At 39.5% G+C, this 25,972-nt stretch overlaps 1 protein-coding gene across 1 annotated transcript; it reads left to right on the top strand.

Annotated features, from left to right (window-relative positions):
- Positions 1–7: 7 nt before the first annotated feature.
- On the top strand, positions 8–10,592 carry shox (short stature homeobox). Its single transcript, XM_017695286.2, has 6 exons — positions 8–414; positions 1,994–2,202; positions 5,881–5,938; positions 6,380–6,468; positions 7,998–8,210; positions 8,551–10,592. Exons 1-6 carry the CDS (start codon positions 144–146, stop codon positions 8,638–8,640), a joined length of 930 nt encoding a protein of 309 aa, XP_017550775.1. The 5' UTR covers positions 8–143; the 3' UTR covers positions 8,641–10,592.
- The last annotated feature ends 15,380 nt before the right edge of the window (positions 10,593–25,972 follow it).

The raw sequence follows: 25,972 nt of genomic DNA, 5'->3' as shown, positions 1-25,972 counted from the left end.
CGGAGTGTGTGAGCTAAAGCTCCTACACACACTCACATACACATACATACACACACACATACACACATACACACACACACTCCCACCCCTAAACCCCACCCCACCCCGCGCGCTACAGGGCCGCTTTAAAGTGGAATCCGCGGATGAGCAGCCACTCTCCAGCCATGGAGGAGCTCACGGCGTTCGTGTCCAAGTCCTTCGACCAGAAAGCCAAGGAGAGCAGCAAGGAGAGCATCACGTACCGGGAGGTGCTGGAGAGCGGCTTGACCAGGGCCAGGGAGCTGGGCAACTCGGAGAGCAACCTGCAGGACATTACTGAGGCCAGCAACCACTGCCCGGTGCATCTGTTCAAGGAGCACGTCGAGCTGGAGAAGGAGAAGCTGAAGGAGTTCAGCGCGGCGAGAGCGGCTGAGGGTGAGTGAGACCGCGCCGAGCTGCTGGCTCTCCGGCACGAGCTCGAAACGAGGGCGAGGACAGGACACGCACGCGGCCGTTACTGCTGTGAATGATCATAAGAAAGCTCCAGGCGCGCGCGCGTCCGGGGCGCCGTAGAGTTCGCTGTCGAAGCCGGTGAGTGAGCTGGCGGAGCGCGCGCTGAACCGAGCTCGAGCTCCGGACTTCGAGACGCTGTAAATCTCCGTGTGTCTCATTAAAACCGCAGGACGGCGGAGCTCGAGCGGCTAAACGAAGTTAAACAGCGCTTCAAACAGGCCGCGAGAGAGAGAGAGAGAGAGAGAGAGAGAGAAAGAGAGGGAGAGAAAGAGAGGGAGAGAGAGGGAGAGAGGGTAGATAAAAAGAAGAAGAAACCAAGTTTAATTCCGATGTCATTTTACAGCGCTGTAAACACGAAGTGAGGCTGCACGGCGGACTGACCGCTCACTACACTCGCTCGAGCACTTCAACTGCGCTGTTTTTATTCCTCCCGCTAAAACAGAGTGAAACGCGCAAACCTGAACAATGTTAAAGAATCTCGAGCAGCCTTTATGAATGTAAGGAGTTTTGGTTTTATTTGCATGGAATACGAACAGAATTAATCACGGCACTTCATAATGAGAGATTTATTTTCATAATATAAAGAGGAAAAGTATGTTATTTTAAAAAAAGAGCTCATTTAATGTTTATCTAGTATAGATATTAGCTATTATATTACCACTATAACTATAATAATGAGTCGCACTTGTAGTATATTATAATTGACCTACTAGTGCTAATAGTAGTAGCAGCAATAATAATAAAAATAATAATAATAATAATAATAATGATAATAATATTAACCATTTTATTCCAGTGCAACCCACTATTGTTATTTTTATTACTATGATTATTATTGTTATTATAGTAGTAGACGTAGCAGCGTAGTGAAGGATATAAATAAAACATGTTAAACTGCTGTGTTACATACGAGCCATAATAAATCTCGCTTTTAGCTTCTCTGTATCTGTAGGTTCATTTTCACGAACAGTGGCTGTAAATCTAACACACTGTGTTAAGTGGCCTGATTACTGCGCACAGATACACAACATCTTCAGGACGTTATAATCTCTCACTGATTCTGTACCTACATGACCACAATCTTCACAACTGAGTAAATTCGTCTTCTAACTCTTTATTGATGTTTATAAATGAACAGGGTGGTCGCGTGCTGTTTGGCTTGTTCTATTTCACGAATTTAAAGAAAGGCGAGAATCACTTCAGCTGTTGAGCGGAAAAGTAGAAACACTGCATGTAAAAACTCAAACAGGCAACAACTTTGTTATATATATATTTAATAACCTTGGCCTAGTGCCGTGTGTGTGTTAATGATCTAACTGCACAGCAGTTTGTGTACGGATCATTTGGCTCACTGTAACGGTTTTATGTAGACATGCATTAGGACTGTGATGTGTTGTTGCCTCTTATAAGCTAATGTTGAAGCTGGAAGCTGCTCCTCAGTGCGTTCCTCTGCCGCCGGTCCGTGCCTGTGTGTGTGACGAGGCGCTCTGCTGTGATTTAGGGATTTATGAATGTAAAGAGAAGAAGGAGGATGTGAAGTCAGAGGACGAGGACGCGCAGGGGAAACTGAAGCAGAGACGGAGCAGGACGAATTTTACTCTGGAGCAGCTGAACGAGCTGGAGCGGCTGTTCGATGAGACGCACTACCCGGACGCGTTCATGAGGGAAGAGCTGAGCCAGAGACTGGGACTGTCTGAGGCCAGAGTGCAGGTCAGTCCACACACACGCACACACACACACACACACACTGCCGCTCTGTGAGGGGCTACACAGGGCCAAACACACATGGTCACTCACACAGTCAGAGCGGGCAGGGCTGAGCTGATTTTTACACACGGAGCGCCCGTTTCCCCTAAAACATACAGAGAGAGAGAGAGAGAGAGAGGGAAACATTCATCACTGTAAACTCTTATAATCACAGATGATCTGAGCAGCGCGAGCCGTTCAGCATGTTGTGTCGTAAATGTGAAGATTAAGTCATTCCCACGCTCTGATGGATCCATATTTACCATTAAAACACCAATAAACCTCTATAACAGCACAAATATAGTCTTCAATCTGTTTCTCTACATAGCCTATTTTAACGCACAGCTAAGTTGCATATTTTGCCGATTAGAGCAACACAAGACCTTATTTAATACGTGTGTACTGTAGCATGGACTAAAGGATAATAACAATGATAACAACAATAACAATTATACATTTCACATCCACCTAACTACTCGTTATTATTATTATTATTATTATTATCCGTCTTAAACCTGTAGTAAGGCGTCACTAATACAAAAAAAATGCACAGTGGTGTATAAACTGGTGCTCCTTTATTCCAGCTGATTAAGTCCGGCCCAAGCGAACAGATACACTGATTAAAACAATAAAAAGTAGACTTTCTCTGAACTGCTGAAGTGGCTTAGATGCGCAGTAAAGGAGTTTATATTTAAATAGAGAAACTAAGCGAAAATAATAATAATAATAATAAATAATAATAATAAATAATAAGCTGGTTGCAGTATGTGATTCTGCTGATAATAACTGAAGAATCCCGTGTTTCCACCGCGTATAAATTACACACAGAAAACAGCAAAAGGAAAAATCCAGGACTACAGTGTAATACACGACAGTGCCTTTATTTAGGTTAAGTATATAAAATAGCAAAAAACAATGGCATTTTAAATTCAATAAATAAAAGTCTCCAGGTCGTCAGCGGTTTATAAGAGCTGTAGTTTCGACAGTGTAAATGTGAAAAGCTCTTGTAGTTGTAGCAGCTGCTAAATTGAGAGGAAACTTGCTTATATGCCGCGGAAAGATCTGAAGGCCGTCATTAAAATGAATGGGGAGATGGAGCTGCCGCTGCAGGGGACACCTTCTCATGTCACTCACCTCATTTCCTCCCCCAGTATCTCTGTAATATCTGCCATTGGCCTGACGTAGTGTCGCCGTATAAGTGCGTTAGAAACGAGTGAGCGGCGCTGAAGCTGCTCTACACGGCGGAGAGAAGCAGAGCAACGCCGCTCTGAGCCTCTCAGTCCCACCGCTTACAGCGAGCGTTAAGACAGAGGTCCGGTTTAAAGACTCAGAGACACAGCAGCGCTTTCAGAAGCGCCTCCGTACATGTTCAGGCTGCAGGCTGCGCAGCACACAGAGCCCCGCGGATCTGCTGCTCTGTAAAAGCAATAAAGGCCCAGAAGTGATTAGAGGTGTAAGTGTGGTGTTGAGATTGTAAGACACGAGGCGGAGGGCTGATATGAACCTGTTACTGGAGCCTCACAGAGAAAGGCCACACCGAGCAGCTGTCAGGAATCTAATTGAAAGTTATGAGACCTTGGTGAAGAGAAGGCAGTAATTCAATTACGACTAATATCTCTGGGTTTCTGGTGCAGCGCTAAATTAAATGTCATTATTCACTGTCTCTAATAAAAATCAAAAGGAAATCAGATTAGGGTATTTGTGAAATGCATCATTGAGTGGTGCTTAATGAAGAAATAACTGTCTAAAGCAGTGTAGCTCACTTCGCTTAGCATACTGATGAATCATTAGGATCGACCCCACACCGAAAAATGTTTGATTTATTTGTAGGAGCACAAACGGCAGCGCGTGTCCTTTTCACACTTCTATAACCTTAACTACAACTACAGCGACTGCCGTTAGCAACGGACTACGTGTTTTATACACTTCTGTAATCTTAACAAATTACTACCACTAACATTTATAACACAAAATATAATCACAATTATGATAATAACAATAATGAAAATATTAGTGAGAACATTAAAAATGATAACCTTAATGAAAATCACCAAAATCGTAATATAATGTACTATTTTAATAGGTAAAACAGTGACTGTAGCATATATTCCAGTAATAATAACCGTATAACAATGTATAACATACAGGCATATTAATGATAATAACGGTATGATAATGGTGTAATAACGTAATATCACAGTAGTAATAATAATAACAAAACTATTATTAATAAAAATAATGAGCTGCACTGGGTGATGCAAGCATTGTATTATTATTATTATTATTATTATATTACAGGCTAAATTAATTGTTCTAACTATCAAAAAGTTATACACCATAGTAAGAACAATAATAAATACTGTAATAAATACTAATAAACAATAAAATCAATACTGTTATATATTACACTGCTTACCACTCCTAATACTATTATTAATAAAAAACAATGCAAATAATAATTACACAAATAACACTACCATTACTATTGATACTGCTACTAACAATAACAGCAAAAATAAACAACTACTGCTGCAACTGATAATAATAACCGCAGCACACGTATTGCTACTAAACAACAACAACAATAATAATAGTAATAATAATAATAATAATAATAGGGTTCCACCCTGCAGCACTAGTCTGTTCTAGTCGTGCAGCGCTAGTGAAGCTGGTGGAGAGTCTCTGTGTGTCTGAGATGTAAATGGCGCTGTATGAGATCCTCAGACAAACGGCTGGTCAGCGTGTTGGTGTGAGTGAGTGGTGAAAGAGTGAGGCAGTAAACTGACCCTACACCTCGCACAGGTGCGGGAGTGAGTGCTCCTCTCTCTGAACACTTCACTGAGGAAACGCTGCAGCCGCTTCTGCATGTAGAGCAGCTTTATGAAGTTATTAGGCAGGTTTATTAGGCAGAGCCCTTTGGTCTGCCCCGCGCCTCACCTGACCGCTGCAGGAGAGCAGCAGAGCGGCGCACACAGCTAATCAAGCTCACTGATGGAAATGAGCTCATTCTTCATTAACAGCGCCATGATCGGACCTCCAGCCCCTCACAGCGACGTCACCCCCCCCCCCCCCCCCCCACACACACACACAGTCCCAAACCCACACACACACACTCGCGCGCAGTGTGTTTACTTCTGCACTGCTGTGATTATTGTCTGTGAGCAAAATTACAGTCGAGACACGAATCTCAGACTTATAACACACACACACACACACACACACACACACACACACACACACACACACACACACACACCACAGTTACTATTACAGATCTGATGATGTCGCTGGTGTAATACTGAGCGCTGTTAAAGCAGATCTGATCATTTTATTTATAAGACATATGGCAGCATTTGAAACCAGCCAGTTTAGGGCTGATAAATAAACAGCTAATTATCAGAAAGATTTATTTTATTTTGTTGTTTTTCTACACCCACGTGTTTATCCGCCAAGCGCTTCACGCTTCTGCGCACGCAGCCCATTCACCGACTCCTCTGAATCCTCAGTAATGTTTAATCAGCTTAATACTACTGAATAAGGCTTAATGAGGAAGGACGCTACCGTGAGTTCAGAGGCAGACAGCGAACAGAATCCGGTTTCCGGGGGAAGCGGACTAAGGGCTCGCTGTCTTTTCTGTTTCAGGTTTGGTTTCAGAACAGAAGAGCAAAATGCAGAAAGCAGGAGAATCAGATGCACAAAGGTAAAAGTGACCGAATATGTCCACTTTAAACTCTGATAATGCGCGTGGTGCTGACTGCGTCGGGCCTGTTTGGACAGGAGTCTGACCAAACCAAATCCCCGCATTACCACAGTAAAAGCGTATTTCAGAGCAGGTCACCCAAACTAGCAGTACATTAATTAGTTTAGCACGTACCGTTACTGTACTGTATTATAGCCTATTGTACTGTATTGTTTTGTGAAGCCTAGTGTGGCATCGTATAGTAGTGTACTATATTGTAGTGTATAGTCATTTATTGTATTGTAATGCACACATATATACTATACTTGTACTGTATTATATAATAAATGATTTGTATTGTACAGTATTTCAGTATATTATATTGTATTGTATGTGGTTTTGGACGCATCCACACAGACTCCTCTGTTAAATCACGGGACTCTTTTTTGTTGTTTGCTTTAGGGGTGATCCTGGGCTCGGCCAGCCATCTGGACGCATGTAGAGTCGCTCCGTACGTGAACATGGGCGCTCTGAGGATGCCCTTCCAACAGGTAGGACAGTTAAAGTGCTTAAAATTAAGGCTAAAAATGAAGGTCCCTTAAACACGGCACACTACAGGGAGCGGCCAGATTTCAGCTGTTACATTTATAGTCGCTGACTGAGGGTAACAATTGCTCCATACATTTGAAACCTGAAATGTCCATGTGGTAAACATGGGGTTAGTGGAGGAGGAGCGCTCTTTGGCCTTTAGCGTAAAGCAGGCCGTGCTGTCCGGAGGCCGAGGCGTGGCACCACGCAAGGAGAGGAGAGATTAGAGACCGAGACAGACATCTGATCTGGTGATGGGAGGGAGGGAGGGGGGAGGGGGTGCTGATGAAGCTGTACAAAAACCATGCAGCATATTATTTGATTGTGCGTTGACAGGCTATTTATTTATTTGTTTAAACTTTTTTTGACACAGTTTTACGGTGTGGAGATGTTAGGGCGGCAGATTTGCGCTGTATAGCAGCAGTTTTACGCTACAGAGCGGCAGATTTGTGCTTTCCCCCACAATGTGTCTCACCTGTAACTCTGATGGTTCAGTGTTGATCTGTGCTTGCAGTGCTTTGGTGCAGTTTTTGTTCCACACTCAGTCAGTCAGTATGTGAGGTGTATTTAAACAGCTAAAGTGTTGGGTTCTTTCAAATGGCCTTGCAACCATTTCATGCTGAAGCACATTTACTTTCCCATTGAAAGTGAGGTTATTTTTCCAAAAATCTACTTAAATATGACCGCTTCACTTTTCAAAGGCTGGCCATGAAAGCCATTCAGGCCCCACTTATATGACAAACAGAAAAAAAATGCAACACTCCCCAAGCACTTTCCACTTTCTATACAGCTTGACACATGTTGTGTTTTAGTTGGCTAAGAAAACAGAAAGCTCTAAACTTTTTTGTGATATTTCTGCAGAGTAAGATACATGACAGGAAGGGCAAAAAAAGGAGTGTGGCTTTTTTCAAATTAAGTGGGGATGTATAATTTTCACCTCATCTTAGTAAAATAATTACAGAGAACGTGCAACTTGATATTTCACGCTGGCCGCTTCTACCTCTTTTCCCTTCTTGCTCAGGAATACATCTGAATAAATATTTATGGCTGTATATTTGAGCATATATTTGGGGGGGTGAGATTGTTTATTTATGCAATTGAATCTATAATTAGGATTACGAGATGTTGCAGGTTTTTCATCCGTGGATGGAAAGTTTTCTTCGTGGGTTGGACTAATGTGCCGAGACTTTCAACTGATGGGATTTCTCTGACTATTAAGCTGTCTGAGCACACTGCATAATTCAGCTCGGTGAGAAAAAAAAAGGAAAAAAAATGAAAAGAAAAAAATGAGCTTGGATGAAAAAGAATGCACTGAGTGAGACAGCACTGGACTATTTTCAGTGAAAACATGCAGTTAGTGGAAGCTTTTGGAGAAGTGCAGAGGGAAGGGGGGGACATGCAGTGTCCGAGTCAGTAACAGGATCCCAGGCTCTCTACTGGGCTGCTGGGCCACACACACTAATGCCGTGTTTGTTTTCTCCTCGGCCCTCAGGTCCAGGCCCAGCTCCAGCTTGAGGGGGTGACCCATTCGCACCCTCACCTGCACCCCCACCTGGCGGCACACGCTCCCTACCTGATGTTCCCTCCCCCGCCCTTCGGACTGCCCATTGCATCACTGGCGGACTCGGCCTCCGCGGCGGCAGCTGCGGCGGCGGCTGCCAAGAGCAACAGCAAGAACTCCAGCATCGCTGACCTGCGACTCAAGGCAAGAAAACACACGGAGGCGCTGGGACTCTGACCCCCATGGGCTTCTCCACAGCTCTGAACTGATAATTGCTTCTCACACAAGACTGCGCCTGTGAAAAAAGGCCACGACACTCACAGTTAAAAAACGAAAACAAAACACAACTACAGAGAGAGGAGAATGTACTGAGAAAAGAGAGAGAGAGAGAGAGAGAATGAGAGAAAGAGAGAAGGGGGGGGGGGGTAAAGAGACGGTGTAAAAAAAAAGAAATTGTCACAAAAAACCAGCTGCCAAAACAAACCACTTGTAGAGAAAGGTAATTAAATACCAATGAAATCACCTTTTACTTTTCGCCCAACAGGCAGGACTGCTTGGAGGCCACTGGCTCAGCCCCTTCCAGGCACAGATCACAGCCCCAGGACCGTACAAAAATGTCTGGATGTCTGTCTGAAAACCAGCGGTTAGCAGCGGAGACTTTTAGCAAAAAAGAAAAAAAGAGCAGACTCAGAGTGGCTGAGGAAGGCTAGAGGTTGAACAGTGCTCTCAGAATGGGGTTGTTTTTTTTAAACGGACAGACACTCAAAAGTTGGGACTCTCAACCTCACCGAGAAATGACCAACAGCCACACTCGCCTCCAACCACTGTGTTCATTTGTCTGTGCCGCTGCTGAGTGCATGCGTTCAAACGAAGGATAGCTCTATCGGGGCTGGCCTCCATTGTAACTGACATTCACCATGTTGATCACTGCCATGACAACTTTCCACTATAATCCGCACCTAGAGTCAATATATAGTTTTTGATTTTTCATCGCACCTTGGACACAGATGGAAAGCAGCACTCACACCAAGGGTACAATCATCAGTTTTCAGAGAATTTCTCCTGTTTGCTTCTTGTTTTTTTTTTTTTTTTTGGCGGAGGAAATGCTATGTTGCTGTATAATTCCTCTGGGCACGAGTCAGGAGGACTTTAGCTTTCACGTTCAGATTTTTTTTTTCTTCCTTTGCTCTGTCTTTTCTTTCGTGATGTGTCCTGGGAATAGAAGTAAAACTAGCTCTTGCACTTCAGGTCTTGTATCAAGGTGTTTACAATCCTTACTGCAAGAAAATACTACTTCTATATAAGATGGTGAGATATTGACTAATTGGGGTCTCATCACAAAAATACATTGAAATGAGTTTTTTTTTCCAAAAGGGTAACTGCAATTTTGTAATTTAAAATATTACGGAAACATCAGTTTAACTGAAATGCAACTATGTGCAGTTAAGTGCAATACTGTAAATATGAAGAAAAAAAACAAATAGTTGATGTTTGCTAATCAACAACTAACCATTTTTTTTTGGCACTGATACTGATGTTTTCCAAGTTTATTTTTTTTTCTCCACAGACACATTTTTTCTATGCTGTGTAAATGAAAAAAAGTTGCTAACTCATTTGCACTTGTGTGCCATAACTCCCCATATGTGATGGTACTCAAACACAGTTTTGTATGTGTACATTTTAAGAGGCATCACGGTTGACAAAGCAAATTAATTTCATCCTGTACAAATATATAGAGCAGTTGCTTTAGGGGCAGGGATCATATTCTTCTGGCTAAACTGTCCACCAAAGACTACCCCTTCAGAACCATACGTATAACATCGCAAATGAATCTAAAGCATCAGAATCATTTACAGTATAATTGTTAGTTGCTTCATACATGGTATTGTGCATTTTCCCCCCAGATGAACACAAATAGTAGCCATTAGCTTCTATCAACAAGAGAAATTAAATAACCTGTTTTAAGTACAAGGAGGAAGAACTGTATTGTTTGCAAGCCTGTTGTTTGTAACAGATTGCTGTCAATTTCAATATTAATTGCCTTTGAACTAGTAGATCCTAGTTAGGTCTACCTCTAACAGTAAATTATACATTGTGGGACTTTTGTTTTTCTGTTGTTCGCTGCCATTAGGGTTTTTAGGAATGTTTTCCGTTTGTTTAATTGAGGTCATAGGTGCTTTTATTTATTATTTTATCTAAAAGTTTATAAATGTTGAATGGTCTGATTTCAAGTGTACATTTTTACATGGCTTTGCATTTATTTTTATATACTTTTTAAATGCTAACATTTGCAGCAGTTTGAAGTGAATGTGTGACTGCAGAACATTTTTGTTTGACTAAAAATGTAGCGTGTCCGAGTTTACAAACATTTCAGGGACGGTGGAAAAAAAATCATAAAACTTTGTGTTGAAATTTTCTTGATGATCCATGGAATTCGTTGTATCCCTTTCTAATTGACGTTTCATATGCAAGCATGCCCAAACATGGTTCGCCATTGAGTTTGTATTTTTTTTTCTGTTGTTTCACAAAAAAAGAATGTACATCTTGTACAAGTTAACTATCAATAAAAGTTATAAATATTTGTAATAGGGTTTATAACGTTTTATGGCCCACTGAAATTTTACGAATAAAGGTTTCGCTGTTTCACAAAAGTCTGCACTTTCAGAAAGAGCCACGTACGCTCCAAGTCTACACTGAATGTTATTATTTTAAAGATATGTTCAGATATGCTTGTAAGTTTATTAACAAATTAATCAGACTGTAAGACACATGCACTGTTAAGAGCAATGTTTCTTCTTACTGATTGCTATTTGCAAAAAAGCACAAATGTACTGGAGATAAGAGTATTCACAAAATAATTAAGCGTTTTCCCAGGCGACTCAGTTGGATTATACGTTTATTTACCTTCACTATCTGCAGACTGTAGCATATATCCGTCTTTATCTGTCCTCCACTTTGCTACATCTTGTTATTTCTTAATCTGCTTAGGAAAGTGTGAACGCTACAGCCCAATGGCAGTGCTCCTCTACCTGCCCCTGCATTCACTCTGTATAAAACTTTAAATGAGCAGGTCCTCCTTTGTTTGCTAGTTGCATGTGGAAACTCAAGTCCAGATGTCTGTACACGGTGCAATTATGGCATTCTGCATAGTGCTCTTATTGTAATCACAAGGAGAAATTAGCCCAAATGGTGCACTGTTGAGCAAGGAGCCTCTACAAGGCTGGATCACGTTTAATTTGTACCCCTGCACTCATACATCAAGATGAAGTGATAGAGGCCAAAGCTGATAGCCTCACATTTAGGCTCTGACCTCTAGCTGAGGCCTGCTGGAGCAAGCATTCTTTTATGTGCTCTAATAATTAGCAGCACACTGAAGCCATCAATCAGTGCACAATGAGCCGCGGTCACATTGAGATTGGGCTCAAACGCACAAAAGGTATTTGGCTCGGCCACAGGTCACAAATAAAGAAACGAGCAGACCGCCCGACTGGAGGTTTTATTTACAGCGAGGCAAAGTGTTTATACTATTCATATCAGTGAAGTGCTTTTTTGTTACATTTTGAAAACAGCAAATGTATGAGCATAATGTGCTGAGTACTATTCAAGCATCTAAAGCAAATGTTATCTTGGAGTACTCAACCACATTCACTGTTGCATCATCCAGCAAGTGCAGAAACAATATGCAGGATCTGCATAGACACAGTCATAAATTTGGAATTCAAGCTGAATCCCAAATTTAGACCTTAATAAATCTCAGCAATTATGAAAAGCCCCCAACCACATAAATATACACAAAAATAAACACTTCAATTAAATATTTAAGCTAATCAGCATCCATGTATTTATACTTCCTATAAAAACAAACTTAAAATTAATTTTGCTGCCTTCTGTCTCTTTTAACTCAAAAGATTAGAAATGCTTTGCAAGGAAAACAGCACTGGAACAATTTCCTGCCACCATTGTTCCCTGATTTGGCTTGATAATGCTAAGACCAGTGCTCTTACCGGTAAACCAGGTTGCATGTTTATGCATAGCTAAATACAATTTTCTATGTAAAGTGCAAGGAGTCATAAAACTGTTTCTCAGAATTACCTCACAGCCCCTTGATGTAATCCAACCAGGCATACCTGTGTATTCAAACAGCTAATGAGCAATTTCCTTTTGCAGAGGCACTAGGACACTATATACGGTTGATGTGACAGTACTTACAAGAGCCCTATGAAAGTTGAGAGAGGCTTTAAGTTGAGAATGAGTTCCCTTACTGTAGAAGGCAAGATAAAATGTAATGTTAATCACTTGACTTTACAACGCACTGTGTACCCAATCAGTTAAACTCTCCACAGGTAACAGACCCCTAATAACAAGTTCTTTCAAAGGCAGCAACATTCCTCATGAAGCCACACAGCACACGAAACAACTGTGTTTTGATAGAACCAGTAGGATACATCTTTTTTTTGCAGTGCACTCATCTTTTTCTCAGCCCAAGTTTTTGCATTTTTAAATTTGACATAGTAATATTAATTATAGTTACCTTTAACTTAAAGGTAATGTGATTACTTTTAAATCACATAAAATAATAAGTTACCTGGGTATTGCTAATAGTTGCCAATTAAAAAAAAGGCAGTGGCTATTGTATCTTCTGTCTGGGACACTAATGTCAGTCCAAAACAGAAAAAACACCTCTAACATAATGCAAATCTTTTCTAGCACCCATATGTGATTTATAATAGCATGTTAGCACTAAGCTAATGCTGGTGAATAAGAACACTTGATGTTTTCATCTCACACATTTGATTCCACAATCAAAACTGATTATTTCATGGCCTGTCAAGTCCTGATTGTGACAGTAGTTTACCTAACTTGCTGAAGGCCTAACCACTGAGAGCTTTTTTTGGCTAAATCTACCAGGACAGCACATAACTGGACAAAATTCTGATCGGACAATTTTCCACTGAACCTTTCAAGATTTTAACCATCTTGTTTTTAAATGAACAATTAATTGATTAAAAAAGAGTATTACTACATTACCTGTAGTGGTTAAATACAACAAACATGACACTCCCACTGTTTAAAACTATTAAAATACTAGTAATCTTTGTTTAGGAGAGGCATTTCAATGCACTCAAAATAATCTTAACTTAGATAGCTTATTAATTAGCTACCCTCCCTGAAAGTGCCTTTGATTTGACCAAGCCAACTTGTATTCATCTAGTTATAAATGAACTCTTCACCACCTTTGAGTTCTAATACTAAACAAAGTAGGCTACTTCAATGGTGTAGGCTACTACTAAAACTGTTTTAGTTTTAAGTCAGGCTGTATAACTTACTCCTATGTCTACACTGCCAAGTTTAAAAAAAGGAAATCCTAATGCAAAATTACACACACTATGTCAATTTAGAAAGAATTCAATGTAAGGTCACTGAGTTAAGGAAGATCAGCGTAATTTGTTTTGTCATGTAACACTTCGTGTGTCATCATGTGAAGAAAATCACAAACTGCAATGGCTACATCTCAATCCTATCTTTTCTCTATATCCCGTTTCACATATGAAGCAATATTTATGCACTCACTCCGCTGCATCTTTCAGGAAGATCAATAACACTTGGTGAGTAACAGTGGTCTAACCACAAGTGTAGCGCTACATTTCTTTGCAACTTCAGGCTGATTAAAACAGATATGTGTATTATTGTATAATGCAGCGGTGCTTTTTCGAGCAGTCTCTCATTTCTGTTTGTTAGAAGACATTTTGTGAGCATATGGCTGAGGCCGCATAATCTTTTCTCACTGAGCTTGGGGCACCTGCAACAACAAACATGACCACGTTCTTAGTATGCTGACGAATTTGGCATGAGGGTTTGGCTAGCGTAGGAAGTGTCATTTTCAGATGAACAGGTTTGTTAATATGTGGGACTTCAATAGCTGAAAATAATCTTGTTCTTTTGTGACTTTCTTTTGTGAGAACAATATTTGGACATTTTCAAAGCTCAGCTCTATTTGTAGGTATCTTAATTTAAGTAACTACAGCCTGTTATGTATTGACAATAGGAACCTTTTGTTCAATTTCACTTGACACTTCAGCAATCAAATATATCAATAAATAAATGCAAATAAAATATGCAAATAAAATGTGGTTTTAGTCACTTTCCTGTATTAATACAGCAATCTGATCTGGAAATTCTGACAGCTGTTTGACAACTTTTGGTGCCTGTAATACAGCACCATTTTAATGCATAGAAACAATTCTCAGCAGGAACTAGGTAGCTACAGTGCAGCCTCCACACCGTTTTAACATATTCATCATTAACTAATAAGCCTCCTAAAGTAATCCACCTCACACACATTTCAAAACTTTGATTAATTAAAACTACAGATGTCATGTAAATAGCATACATTTCAGCAACATCATGCTGATATTTGATATTCTGTAGTCTTGAAGATTTTTGCCAACATCTGACACAGTATCTTTTCACATATTACATTTTTTGCATGCATCTATATTTATTTAGGTTGGAAAGCTTATTTGGTTCATACAATATAGAACTGTACTGAATTAACTTTGTCCACACCAACATACCAGACATTTCTAATGAATGTTTCAACTAGCCCCTCAGTGATACCCTATAAGCGGGCTTACGTTTCCACTTCCGCTAGTTTTGGCTAAACTGTTCACAAACAGTACAAAAACATAAACCATTACATTTTTTTTTATAGAAAACTATTCATCCAGTTCAAGTATATTCAAATTATTTACCAACAATATTTGATGTTTCCAATTTTAAAGTCTTTAGTAATTGTCAGTGCAGTAGCTTTTTTCAAATTATTATTATTATTATTTTTTTTACATAAACAGCTCTTAATACTAGGAAGAACAGCTGGCTGTACTTCTAGTGGAACCAATGTCTCTCATACAGGCTAGTCACTATTACTGAAGTACTGATGGACTGAATCTAAAATTAGTGTGCTTGGAATTAACACACAGCCTAACATGTTCTGTGAAGTCTGCATCTAATTTCTGGTGATTAAGAGGAGGAGCATGTGTAAGTAAAATAGCCCTGAACAAGAGATGTTTGGCCAGTATTCATAAAGCTTCTTATCCATGAATCTAAAGAGCCTAGAAAGGATGTTTATGTATCGCTTTCCTCTATTGAGAACAGTTTTAACCTATAGTGTCCCTCTTCATGTACTATCCAATACAAAACCAAGATTCAGATTCAGATTCAGATTCACATCCCTTTATTGATCCCAGGGAGAAATGGCAGAATAAGTATCATGAAGCATGTTTCTCATCTATAGCTGTTAAACACAGGCCTTAATTTTAGTTGATTAAACTCTGTTAAATTTTGTTATTATGATACTTGGAAGAGCACTAAAATAATATGTGCTGTGCAAAAGTCAGAGACCACCCTTCATTTATTTAATTCCAGTCAAAGCTATTTATTTTTCAGTGTCAGAAAGAAAACAGAAGATATATGTTTAACTGAAGACTATACAGAGGTCTCAACAGCTAAATATATTTATTCTTTTAGTATTTAGCATGTCTGTGTCTTTTCTGTATTACAGCTTCTATTTCAGGAGACTTGTTTTCTGTTGTTGAAAGAAATCTGCAGATATTTTTCCACACCTCCAAAGTTCAGTTATAGAAGTTGCATTTTCTGCTTCTCATGATGCACAAAATGCCCAACGCATTCAATTATGTTGAGACTGGACTCTGAGGTGGGCAGTGGACTGTTCTGAGAAAACAGCAGCTTCTTTGTTTGAATTGTAAATTGTCTTTTGACAGCTACACATCCTTTCAGACTCATAGTGTTGAGCTGTCTTCTCTCAGTGGAAAGAGGGACAGAAATGCCTGTGGATTTTTTTAGATCTGACACAGGATTGGAGCTTGATTTTTTATATCTATAAATCATGAAAGCTGTTTATCTCATGGTGATGGTTTTGGTGGTCGACCCGGTCTTGCGTGGAATGTCTTTTAATAGTTTAAGTTTTGGAAACTCCTGTTATTAACTTATTTTCCTTTGACTTCCTCTTTCCTTATGCAAGAGGATTATCTCTTATCAAATCTTCTCAGAAATATCTCCTGAAAAAGTTATTAGCTTGTATTTAATGGCTATTTTGATCGGAAATTATATAAATGAAGGAGGTCTCTGACTATTGAACAGTACTGCACAACAGAATAATTGACCCATTTCTATTATTTCTGAGAAAATACTGTTCCTTTGCAGTGGAAACACACTAATGAAACCTCAGATGGAAAAAGCAATGTGGCAGCCATGGCTGTGGCTTGCACATAAAAGGCAGCCCCCCTTCAATTCCCCTTGAGTGTGTTTAGGCCAGCTTTATGTTTGCTTTTTTGACCAGTACTTGAAACTCTATTTGGAGTCAACTGCAGTGCAAAACTATATTAAAACTAACACTCCATAACAAAGAAAACTGATTCTTTGTACTAAGGACACGTTTTTCTTTCTTCTTTTAACAACAACAAAAAATCTTCCTTGTATGGTTGTTATATATGCTTTGACTGTATCAAAGTTGTTGTGTGAAGTACTTTGTAGAGGTATTATTTCTGACATCATGTGATTTTAGACAAAAAAAAATTAGCTAACACAAACAATTGTTTGATCTTGTTCATAAGGCCTGATTGTAAAAATAGGACTGGCGTTCAAAGTTAGATTATCTAAAAGTTTAAACCGGGACACAGTATGGAGTTTGTTGAAGGCCTTGTAGGTTGAAAAGGTAATTCATGTTCGTATTGATTTTAATGGTGCTGAAGTGAATTGGTATTGGTACAGTATGTGGGAACTTGGAAACAGTATGTAAAATTTGCATCATTCAGCACTGCACAAGCAAATGTTGAACAAATTCTCAGCGGTGTTCTTAATCGACTCCCCTTTTCCCAGCAGAGGCAGTTATCTCTGAGCCATCTGACTGGCTGCCACTAGTAAGAATGAGATTTGGTGTAAAGAAGACTTTCACTTTGAATGTCAACTGCAACTGTTTTCTTTGTAGTTAGCTATTGAAACTGTTTTCAAGCAGTTTTGTTTCAGTCAAGGGAATAGTCCTTGAAATATACTCTCTGATTGTTTATATTTACCACTTCTTATAATTACTACTGTAACATGATTCAACAATATCTACATTTAGTCCCTACATAGGGAAACTAAGCTTATAAGATGCAAACTCAGTGATACTTTCTGAAATGTAAGATGCTAATACCATGCAAACTACCAAGAAATGCATTCAGTGCTTGGCTACTCTTAATCAATAAAACTAGCTAGACTGGAGCAACAGACATATGAGGTGAGGACCTTATTAGCCTTAGAACAACCTGATTTGATTAACTCCTCAAGGCTGATCTGGGTAGGTTTATGTTCTGATAACAATGGGTATCATACTGTAACAGTGGCTTATAAGCATTTCATACAACCCCTGTAGGATGTTTAGTCTTTGAGGGTTTTTTGTGATTAATAATTTAGATTCAAGCTTTGAATACAAATAATTTCCTATGTCGAAAGCCACATTATGCCAAATATTGCTACCTTAAATGGAACACACTCTAGGTGCTTCCTCTTCAAAGCTAGTGTGTAATCATGTAACTTCAAAGAGTATTTAGCCAAAAAAGGGAAAAAGGAAAAACAATGCACAGTAATTAACCTGATCAATAAACCTTACCACAGAGGCTCATTAAGCTTTTCATTTTCAACAAAGACCCAGTTCACCCCTAATAGACTGCATAATAAAGGTAGTATAGAGAACATCAAGGCAGAATGCATTTGCATGCTTTGCAACAGCTGATTAAGGTTTTATTTTTGTTAATTTTTAAATGAAAGAGATTGAATACTGTACCCTGCCTGGCTTACCTAACATACCTAACATATATTTGGCAATACATTCAGAGACTTTGTCCCATTTAACTCTGAGTCTTTAAATCTGAGTAGGTACAACATGTGCAAGTGCATGTTGGGTAGTAAAATTATTCAGCACATGGAACTGTTGCTTTGTTTGTTTCCTATGACTGTATGAAAGAAGCACAGCACTACCTTTGTTGTTGGATGCTCTGTGATAATTTCAGAACATGTGCTGGACACATTCATTATGGAACTCAGATCAGTTGAAATACACCACTGCATTTGTTTTCTTGCAGAAAATTGCAGTTTGTTTTCGTGTTGTAAGAGTTCTACACAAATCACAATACATGTGACAACAGAATTAACCCATCTTGCTTTTAGTGTTTTAGGTCTGTATTAAAGGGTTTAATTAATATTCCAATCAAAACACAATATTCATCAAACCCTCTGGCACAGGTTATATAGCAGTGAATCTGAGTGTAAGCTATAGTGATTTTGGGGGATAGAGGACTTCCTTCAGGGTTCCTTAATTCAGTTGTGCAGTTTGAGTGAATTTTACTTTGAAATCCTAGTCAAGAATCTCCACAACCCAGCGGTTCAACACTGCATCAACTGAGGCTTCTAAATTACACAGTGCACCAACTGGAGCAGGTATGTCAAACTGGGGACCTTCCAGGCCAAAGTGTTGCAAAGATTAGTGTTTACCCTTATCTGCTGCTCTAAATTCAATTAAAATTAGGCATGTTTAATGAGGCAATGTGCTAAAATCTGCAGTGTTTTAGCCCGCAAGGATTGGATCCTGACACACAGGAACTAGAGCATACAACATATTGGCGTTCTGACTATGGATTGTGGTAGTGTCCACAGTTACTGATGGTGCTTACATGATTTAAAAGTACATGCCACTCAGGAAAAAGCTCCCCACCAAACTGATGCATTATCAAATGAGGAAATACGCACCCTTATAAGTTACTACAATATAAACTATAATATGTTTAATTGTACCACCAATTTCACTAATTCAATAGTCATTATCCAACAACATGTGAGTTGGCAGAATTTTAAAGAATCAATTCATGACGTGTTTAAAAAAGTCCTAAAAACTGTAGCATTAACTGGAAACAGTGAGGTCAGAGCTGTTAGGGCAGCAAACAGCTTTGAAACTGTGAACTTGTATTAGTTCTAAAATAAGAGCAGATAAATCTGACCAAGAGGTGGAGCAATGGGCAGAGAAAAGTCAGATGACAGGATCGTAAACTTTCACAGTTTTGAACATGTCTATCTGACATCAGGGAATGGGAATAGCAAAACCAACAGCAACAACATCTGATAGCTACTGAAATTCCTTAATGTCTGCTGTCTTTATTATGTCATATTGCAATATCTATATGCTGCAACATTTCATAAAATGAATGTAATCCCCTTAAGATGTTTCTTAACCAGTGGCTGATGTCTACCCATCAGCTTAGTTTTTGAACTTAAGCCAAAATTTTTGAGCTGCGAAAGCATAATAATACTGCCACACTCCAAAACGTCCACGCGTACATCAAACACAGAAGTCTCAAGTCTCTGCAGACGGCCACCACAGGGGGTGAGCAGGACTCCTTTTCTCTCCACTCCTCAGCAGGGTGACTTAGATTTCAGCAGAAGCAACCACACACATACAGGGCAATCAGACATAGGGTGAATGTTAATGAAAAAGCAAACAGCCCAGCGCAGCAATTTGCACGCCGCAGTGACGCTGGAAGCCATGCTAAAGCAATCGCTTTGCTCCCACAAACAAGGAGCACTTGAGGGAAAAATAATGATCTGCCATTTCCCGAGTAAGGGTCAAATGCATTTCAATGTAAATGCAAACAACTTCCTGTTCCTTTCCTCCCAATGTATGACTAAAGATAATGTATTTTCTAGATCCAATTATTTTCAATAGAAACCTAAACGCAAATCTTAAAAATATAATCTAACAAATCGCAGGTAAAACACCAGCCTCTGTGAGCAAGCATGAAACTGTCCAAGGGTGACGTGTAAAGTGAAGAAAATGAGTTTTTCACAGCGCAGTCCTCAAAGGAGTTCTAATGGAAGTTACCACAGACTATCAGGTTAACTCTTGTCTAAAACTCTGCTTTCTTAGGGCAAGAGGTCAAAAAGAGCTGAAAACATTTCAGTTTATCCTGAGGGGAACCTCTAACCGAACTCACAGAGAGTTGAATTTGCATAAAACATGGTACACATCCCACAGTATGTGGTTAAGCAGGGTGACTGAAATTGGTTGTGCATGTTTGTGTTAAATCTGATTTCACTCAAAGTTATGCTTTTAAAGGAAATGGATGGAACATCAAACATGTCCCGATTCCAGCATCATCATTTAAGGAGCACTAATTTGAACCATTAATATGGGCATGCTTCAGTGCCGCTGAAATTTATGTCCTGCCAGTAACTGAGCTTAAATTCAGCAAGGTACTGTGCAGTAGTCAGACACCACCCTTTATTTATTTTATTTTCAGTCAAAATGGCCACTAAATACAAGAGATATATATTTGAGTCGCCTGAAAAGATTTTAAGGCAAAATGTGGACACATTAAATGCTGCAAAATGTTGATATCATCTCGTTTTTCAATTTCTGACATAACTGGTTTCCCTTTACATTGGGTGTAAATTTCATGATGAATGTACCAAAAAAATTGTGGTTACACTGACTTACATTAAAAGTAATATATGTTTTTTCCTGCTATGGCAAAATGATAATTTTGGATTTACAAGGTTTTGTTCAGACAGCAGCAATTCGTTTTCTGCTTTTTCCTAATTGTTGTGGTCATTTTGACTGGAAATTAAATAAATGATGGGTCGTCTGTGTAGTGTGCATGTGATACTGGCATATTACTGCATAGCACATATCATGTAATCTACCATCAGTGATGTATGCTTGCCCTAAACCTTTCTTAGGCAGCTCTTGAGAAATTAACCTTATTGGGCACGTGACTCTTGCCTGTCTGAAGTATTTTGTTCTCTATATTCTACAGCACTGAAGCCAGCACAGCAAACAGGTCACAGGCCTATCAGAGTCCTTAACCTCTGCTTGAAAATAATGCAGAGGTCAAGATGGAATTATAGAAAATGTGATTTAGCCAACCAAGCAAAAGTAAAATCTTTAATAACCATTTATGTCAAAATTAACTTTCTACAGAAAAACACATGGACCAATAACACAGCTGCATTATTGATAAGGGTCATAAGAGAACAATGCAATAAACCAAACCAATGCACTCGCAATTAATCATAGTTAGCTAGGGGCACTTCCAAGAAAAATGATTTCATTTGAAGGACCACTCTCACACGGCCTCTAATGAGATCAACCTCTTTGGCTGTTTATTTGGCTCCAAGTTGGCCCTTTTGACCAAAAGAGATTTTTTAAATATACACATCAGAAAATGGTCAATGAAAGGTGAAAGAGGCTGCCAAGCAACAGGTATCAAAACAATTTAAGTTCTGATTTAAACCACAGATAAGGCTGCTGACAATTTAATGATATCGTTCATAATTCATGTACAGCTTCACAAACAAAATTTGGAATAATGCAGCTGAAAGCACCCTTTAGCTCATTCAAAAGAGCAACTGCATTGGGACTTATGTGAAGAGATTACCTTTCACTAGCGAGTGAATGATCGGAGCAGAGCTGTGGTGCATCCTAATGGAACTTAGCTTAAGCAGATGCTCCTATGGCTGAAGAGCTAGCTTTCTGAAGGCTAAGAGTCTATAAATAGCTGGAGGGAATGTTACCTGGTCTGATTACAGCCCACTTCTCCATTTCCCAAATGTTTTACAATTCCTGACCATTAATCAATATCTGCAAAAATCTCCAGCTGGCATGGCCTCGGCTCACTTAGCTGATGCAGTTCTTGCAGCTGTAAATATCTCAAGGCCTACCTGTGAACAACAAAATATTGCTATATAATATTTTACAGTGAATGTCATTCAGGAATCAGGTGTTACAATTTTTGTCTGGGTTTAGTTATAAAACATTTTGTTAATTTTTTGATGCCTTCCAAACAAACAAAAAAAACCCACACAAAAATGACATGTTAAATGGATTCACAATACACACAGGTTCTCTTACAGTTAAATGCTTGAACAGTCCTATTTAATTTGTCTCACAATAAACTCATAGCAAAACTTGTAACATTTCACCAGATCTATTTATTTCCACATAGGTTTCAAGTTAATAATACATGATAGAGCCCAACCTTCCAATTACATCAAATAAAGAACTTGTTTTATAGTGACGGGTAATCAAAGAAAACAATAGCAGATCCTTTGAAGTCTGGACAATGAAGTCTATTGTGTTGCGAGCGAGTTGGTGAAGTTGGAGAATATCGATGTCTCTAGATCCATGGGGACGACATGAAGAGGCGAGCATTCCCAATGCATAACAAATTTTCGCTCTGAGCACAGTTTGTTCAAGCCTGCTATGTGCAGATGTAGAAAATGAGTTTCAGTGTGCGTGATAACAGACTCCCTGGCTTTTACAGCCTCCTTGTAAAGCTAATAAATGTCATAGGTACATAATCTGCTACAAGCTTATGAAAACAGATCTCTCCTGTTAGGTTATTTTACGCTCCGTCCCCTGAGGGCTTGATATATTATATTGATGAACCCATTAAGAGAGGATGATTTGACTAGAGAAACGCCTATATTAGATGAAGCCGTGAAAGATGAATTCAATTGTAATTTGAATAGCGCAGCCCGGACCAGATTACTCAAAACGGGTGGCAGGGAATTGTCTGCTGGGAAATTGAGTTGTGCTTGTTAAGTCGAGTAGTCATCACTGGAAATAGCATTTGCCATCATATCCAGTGTTAATACAAAGACTCATTGATAAACCTCTTTGGAAGCAAATTTTGTTTGCATGTCTAACCTCTTTAAAAGCCTTCAATCGCATCAAGCCATTTATCATCACGCTACAGAGCACATCCTCAATAAACATGCCACATCACTCACTGCAGAATCACACCGCCTGTCTGGTGCAGTAATGACAAAGACAGGTCAACAACATATTTAGTGTTAAAGATGCTACTTTACTGACAAAATGCTTATCACCTCCTCTACATCAAGAGACATGGAATATTGTAAACTGGGTTTGTCTACAGACATTCTAAAGCAGCTTTCAGAATCCATCTTGATTATATAAAAATATAGTATCCTTGCCACTTTTGAGGCAACATCAAAATGTCTAAAGAGGTTCCTGAATACAGAGCATTGACACAGCACCCAACAACCTGAAAGAAGCAAAGGTACACTGGGAGCATTGTACAAGATTACTGATTAATGGTGAGCTGCCTTTTTTAATATAAGCAATGGTTTGATCTGCAGTGTAACTGCGCAGCAAGACACTGGGCTGATTCACTGTGATGAACGATGAGGCTGATTTGTAGACGTCTAAGACTCAGCTGAAGCCTGGACTCTTTCTAGCTTAAACAGAGAGTAATCAGGTAAAGAAATAAAGCTCCATCTCTGAAGAAGCCTTCAACATTGAAGGTACTGCTATTGCTGTGTTGACCACTGAAAGCGAAGTCTTTTGGATTTTCTAACTCGAGGCTTCTCCTGCTGTAGATAAGCCCACTGTTTTTCATCACTGTTTGAGTGCTGTGATCCCTGCTACATGAACCCTTTCTTGTACTGTAAGTTACTTATTCCGTTTTTTGAGGTTTAATTATAGAGCTGTAGTCCACGGCAAAGTTGAAGGTCAAAAAGCCCCCAGCTCTTCAGGAGATATGCGTGGGAGAAACACACTGCCTATTGCGCCGACACATCACAGTGCATTTGAGTCCATAGATGCAGAACACTGGCTTCAGGTATGTCTCTTTAGATCTGACGGAGATCAGTGCAAAGGTTGTTTCATCTTTTATGGATCTCGTTTGAAACCAGCAATTGCCTCAAAGAAAAGTCTGAGTGGAGGACTAAGAAATGAGGGAGCTAGAGAAACAGCAGCCGCCGTGCTGCGCTGTTTGCTACGAGGCATGACTCTTTTGAAATTGTTTATGTGGGAATAGATCCCTATGGCCAGCTAATCACATGGTTTTAGCGATCCCCGCGGAGGCCGGGCTTTGTGAAGCTTCTCTTGTTTGTGATAGCCTCTGTGATATTGCCCAACAGGCCTGAGAACTGAAGTGTAATTTTCTGGATGGATGGTGTCATGAAAGCAGACAATTATCAAGCAGTAAGTGAGGTCTCTCAGGGTTATGGTTTTAGTCAGATTATTTGTTTTATGTGCTTTTTGAAGCGTTAGCTTTTAAGTTAAACAGCCCAAGGGTTCTTTATCTCGCTTTCTGTGCATTTTGCAGCAAAGGGTTTTGATAATTGCCCCTTATTGGCTGTTTGTGGGTATTTCCAGAGTCCATTTTATTTAAAGTTATGGGTGTAATACCAAAGAGAGCTTTGTCCAAGCCTTTGTGCCATGCTGAAAGAGTCAAAGTGACACTTGCTTAACTAATTGATTCAACACACAGCGGACAGAGAGAAAAAAAAGCACATAGAACAGAGGCGTTGCAGTACCCAAATCCTAATTAGGAAGCATCAAGGACTGGGGTGAAGCCTTTGCCTTGGAGAGCGCTGTTGATTGCTGTCGATCAATAAGGGAGCTAGTCCACAGGAGAAGATTCAGATATCATTGCTTAAGGACTTTCCAAGTAAAACATTCACTTTGCCAGAAGTGAGCAATGAAATGCAAAACAGACAAAATAATGGATCTCCTAACATTGAGGGGAAGAGGGGCTGTTGTATTTTATTTATTAATTTCACATCCTGTACTGGTGTGATTTGGACATGACAACTGTGGTGTGCGTAAAGTACCATGCAAAAGTCACAAAAACCAGCCTTTGTTTATTTATTTTCCAGTCAATACAGCCATTAAGCACAATTTTCAGCATCAGGGAAAAAGAGTCAACATATATTTAACAGAAAATTACACAAGATCCTCAACAACTAAATATACTATTAATTTTATTTAGTATTCAGTGTGCACTCGTTGCCTTCCATTCCTTTCAGGAGATTTCATCAGTTTAAAAAAAAAGTCAGAATACTTTTCCACACCTCTAAAGTTCAGTGTTAGAAGTTGGTTGCATTTTCTGCTTATTACGATCCAATTGATCCTAAACATATTCAGTGATGTTGAGGTCTGGTCTATGTTGAGTCTGGACTATGAGTCTATTGTTCTGAGAATGCCAACAGCTTCTTTGTACTATCTGCATATTTTCTTCTTCTGCCAGTTTCTCTCAGTAACACCTTTGTGACAGCTACATATCAGCTACCACAGTGTTGAGTGGAAGGATGAACAGAGACACCTGTGGATTGTTTCAGATCTGATGTGAGAGTGGTGCCTGATTTTCTCCTCTCTCTCAAAGATGAAAGCTGTAGTACAGTTTATCTGATGGTGACAGTTTTGGTGGTCTGCCAGGTCTTGCGGTCATCACATCACAATTTGTGATTATGTGGCACTGTTAATACAGGTTTAACTTTTAATAATAAAAAACTCCACTTCTTTATATATATATATATATATATATATATATATATATATATATATATATATATACATATATATATGTGTGGGGGCCTGGGTTCGATTCCCCAGCCGGGTGACCGGGATCCTCTCTGTGTGGAGTTTGCATGTTCTCCCCGTGTCTGCGTGGGTTTCCTCTGGGTTCTCCGGTTTCCTCCCACAGTCCAAAGACATGCAGTCAGGCCGACTGGACATGCTAAATTGCCCCTAGGTGTGAGTGTGTGAGTGACTGTCTGTGTCTGTCTCTCTGCCCTGCGATGGACTGGCGACCAGCTGTCCAGCACCCCACATATATATATGTGTGTGTGTGTGTGTGTATGTAGTCTAAAATATCTCCAGAAAAATGTACTTCTGGTAACAATGGTCTTTTTGGCTGGAAATTAAATGACAGATGGTCTCTTCATTTTGCACAGTACTGTACATCAACGGCCTCACAAGCAAATTTCAGAAATCTTTATAAGAGAACATAATTTATTAAAGATGATAATCACAGACAGCATATGGCACTGAAACACAAACTTCAGTCTCAGAGTTCAGTCAATGTTTATAATGGAAAAGTAGGCCA

Source organism: Pygocentrus nattereri, chromosome 6 (genome assembly GCF_015220715.1).
Source record: "Pygocentrus nattereri isolate fPygNat1 chromosome 6, fPygNat1.pri, whole genome shotgun sequence".
NCBI classification, from domain to species: domain Eukaryota; kingdom Metazoa; phylum Chordata; class Actinopteri; order Characiformes; family Serrasalmidae; genus Pygocentrus; species Pygocentrus nattereri.
This window is presented reverse-complemented; position numbering and strand designations above follow the sequence as displayed.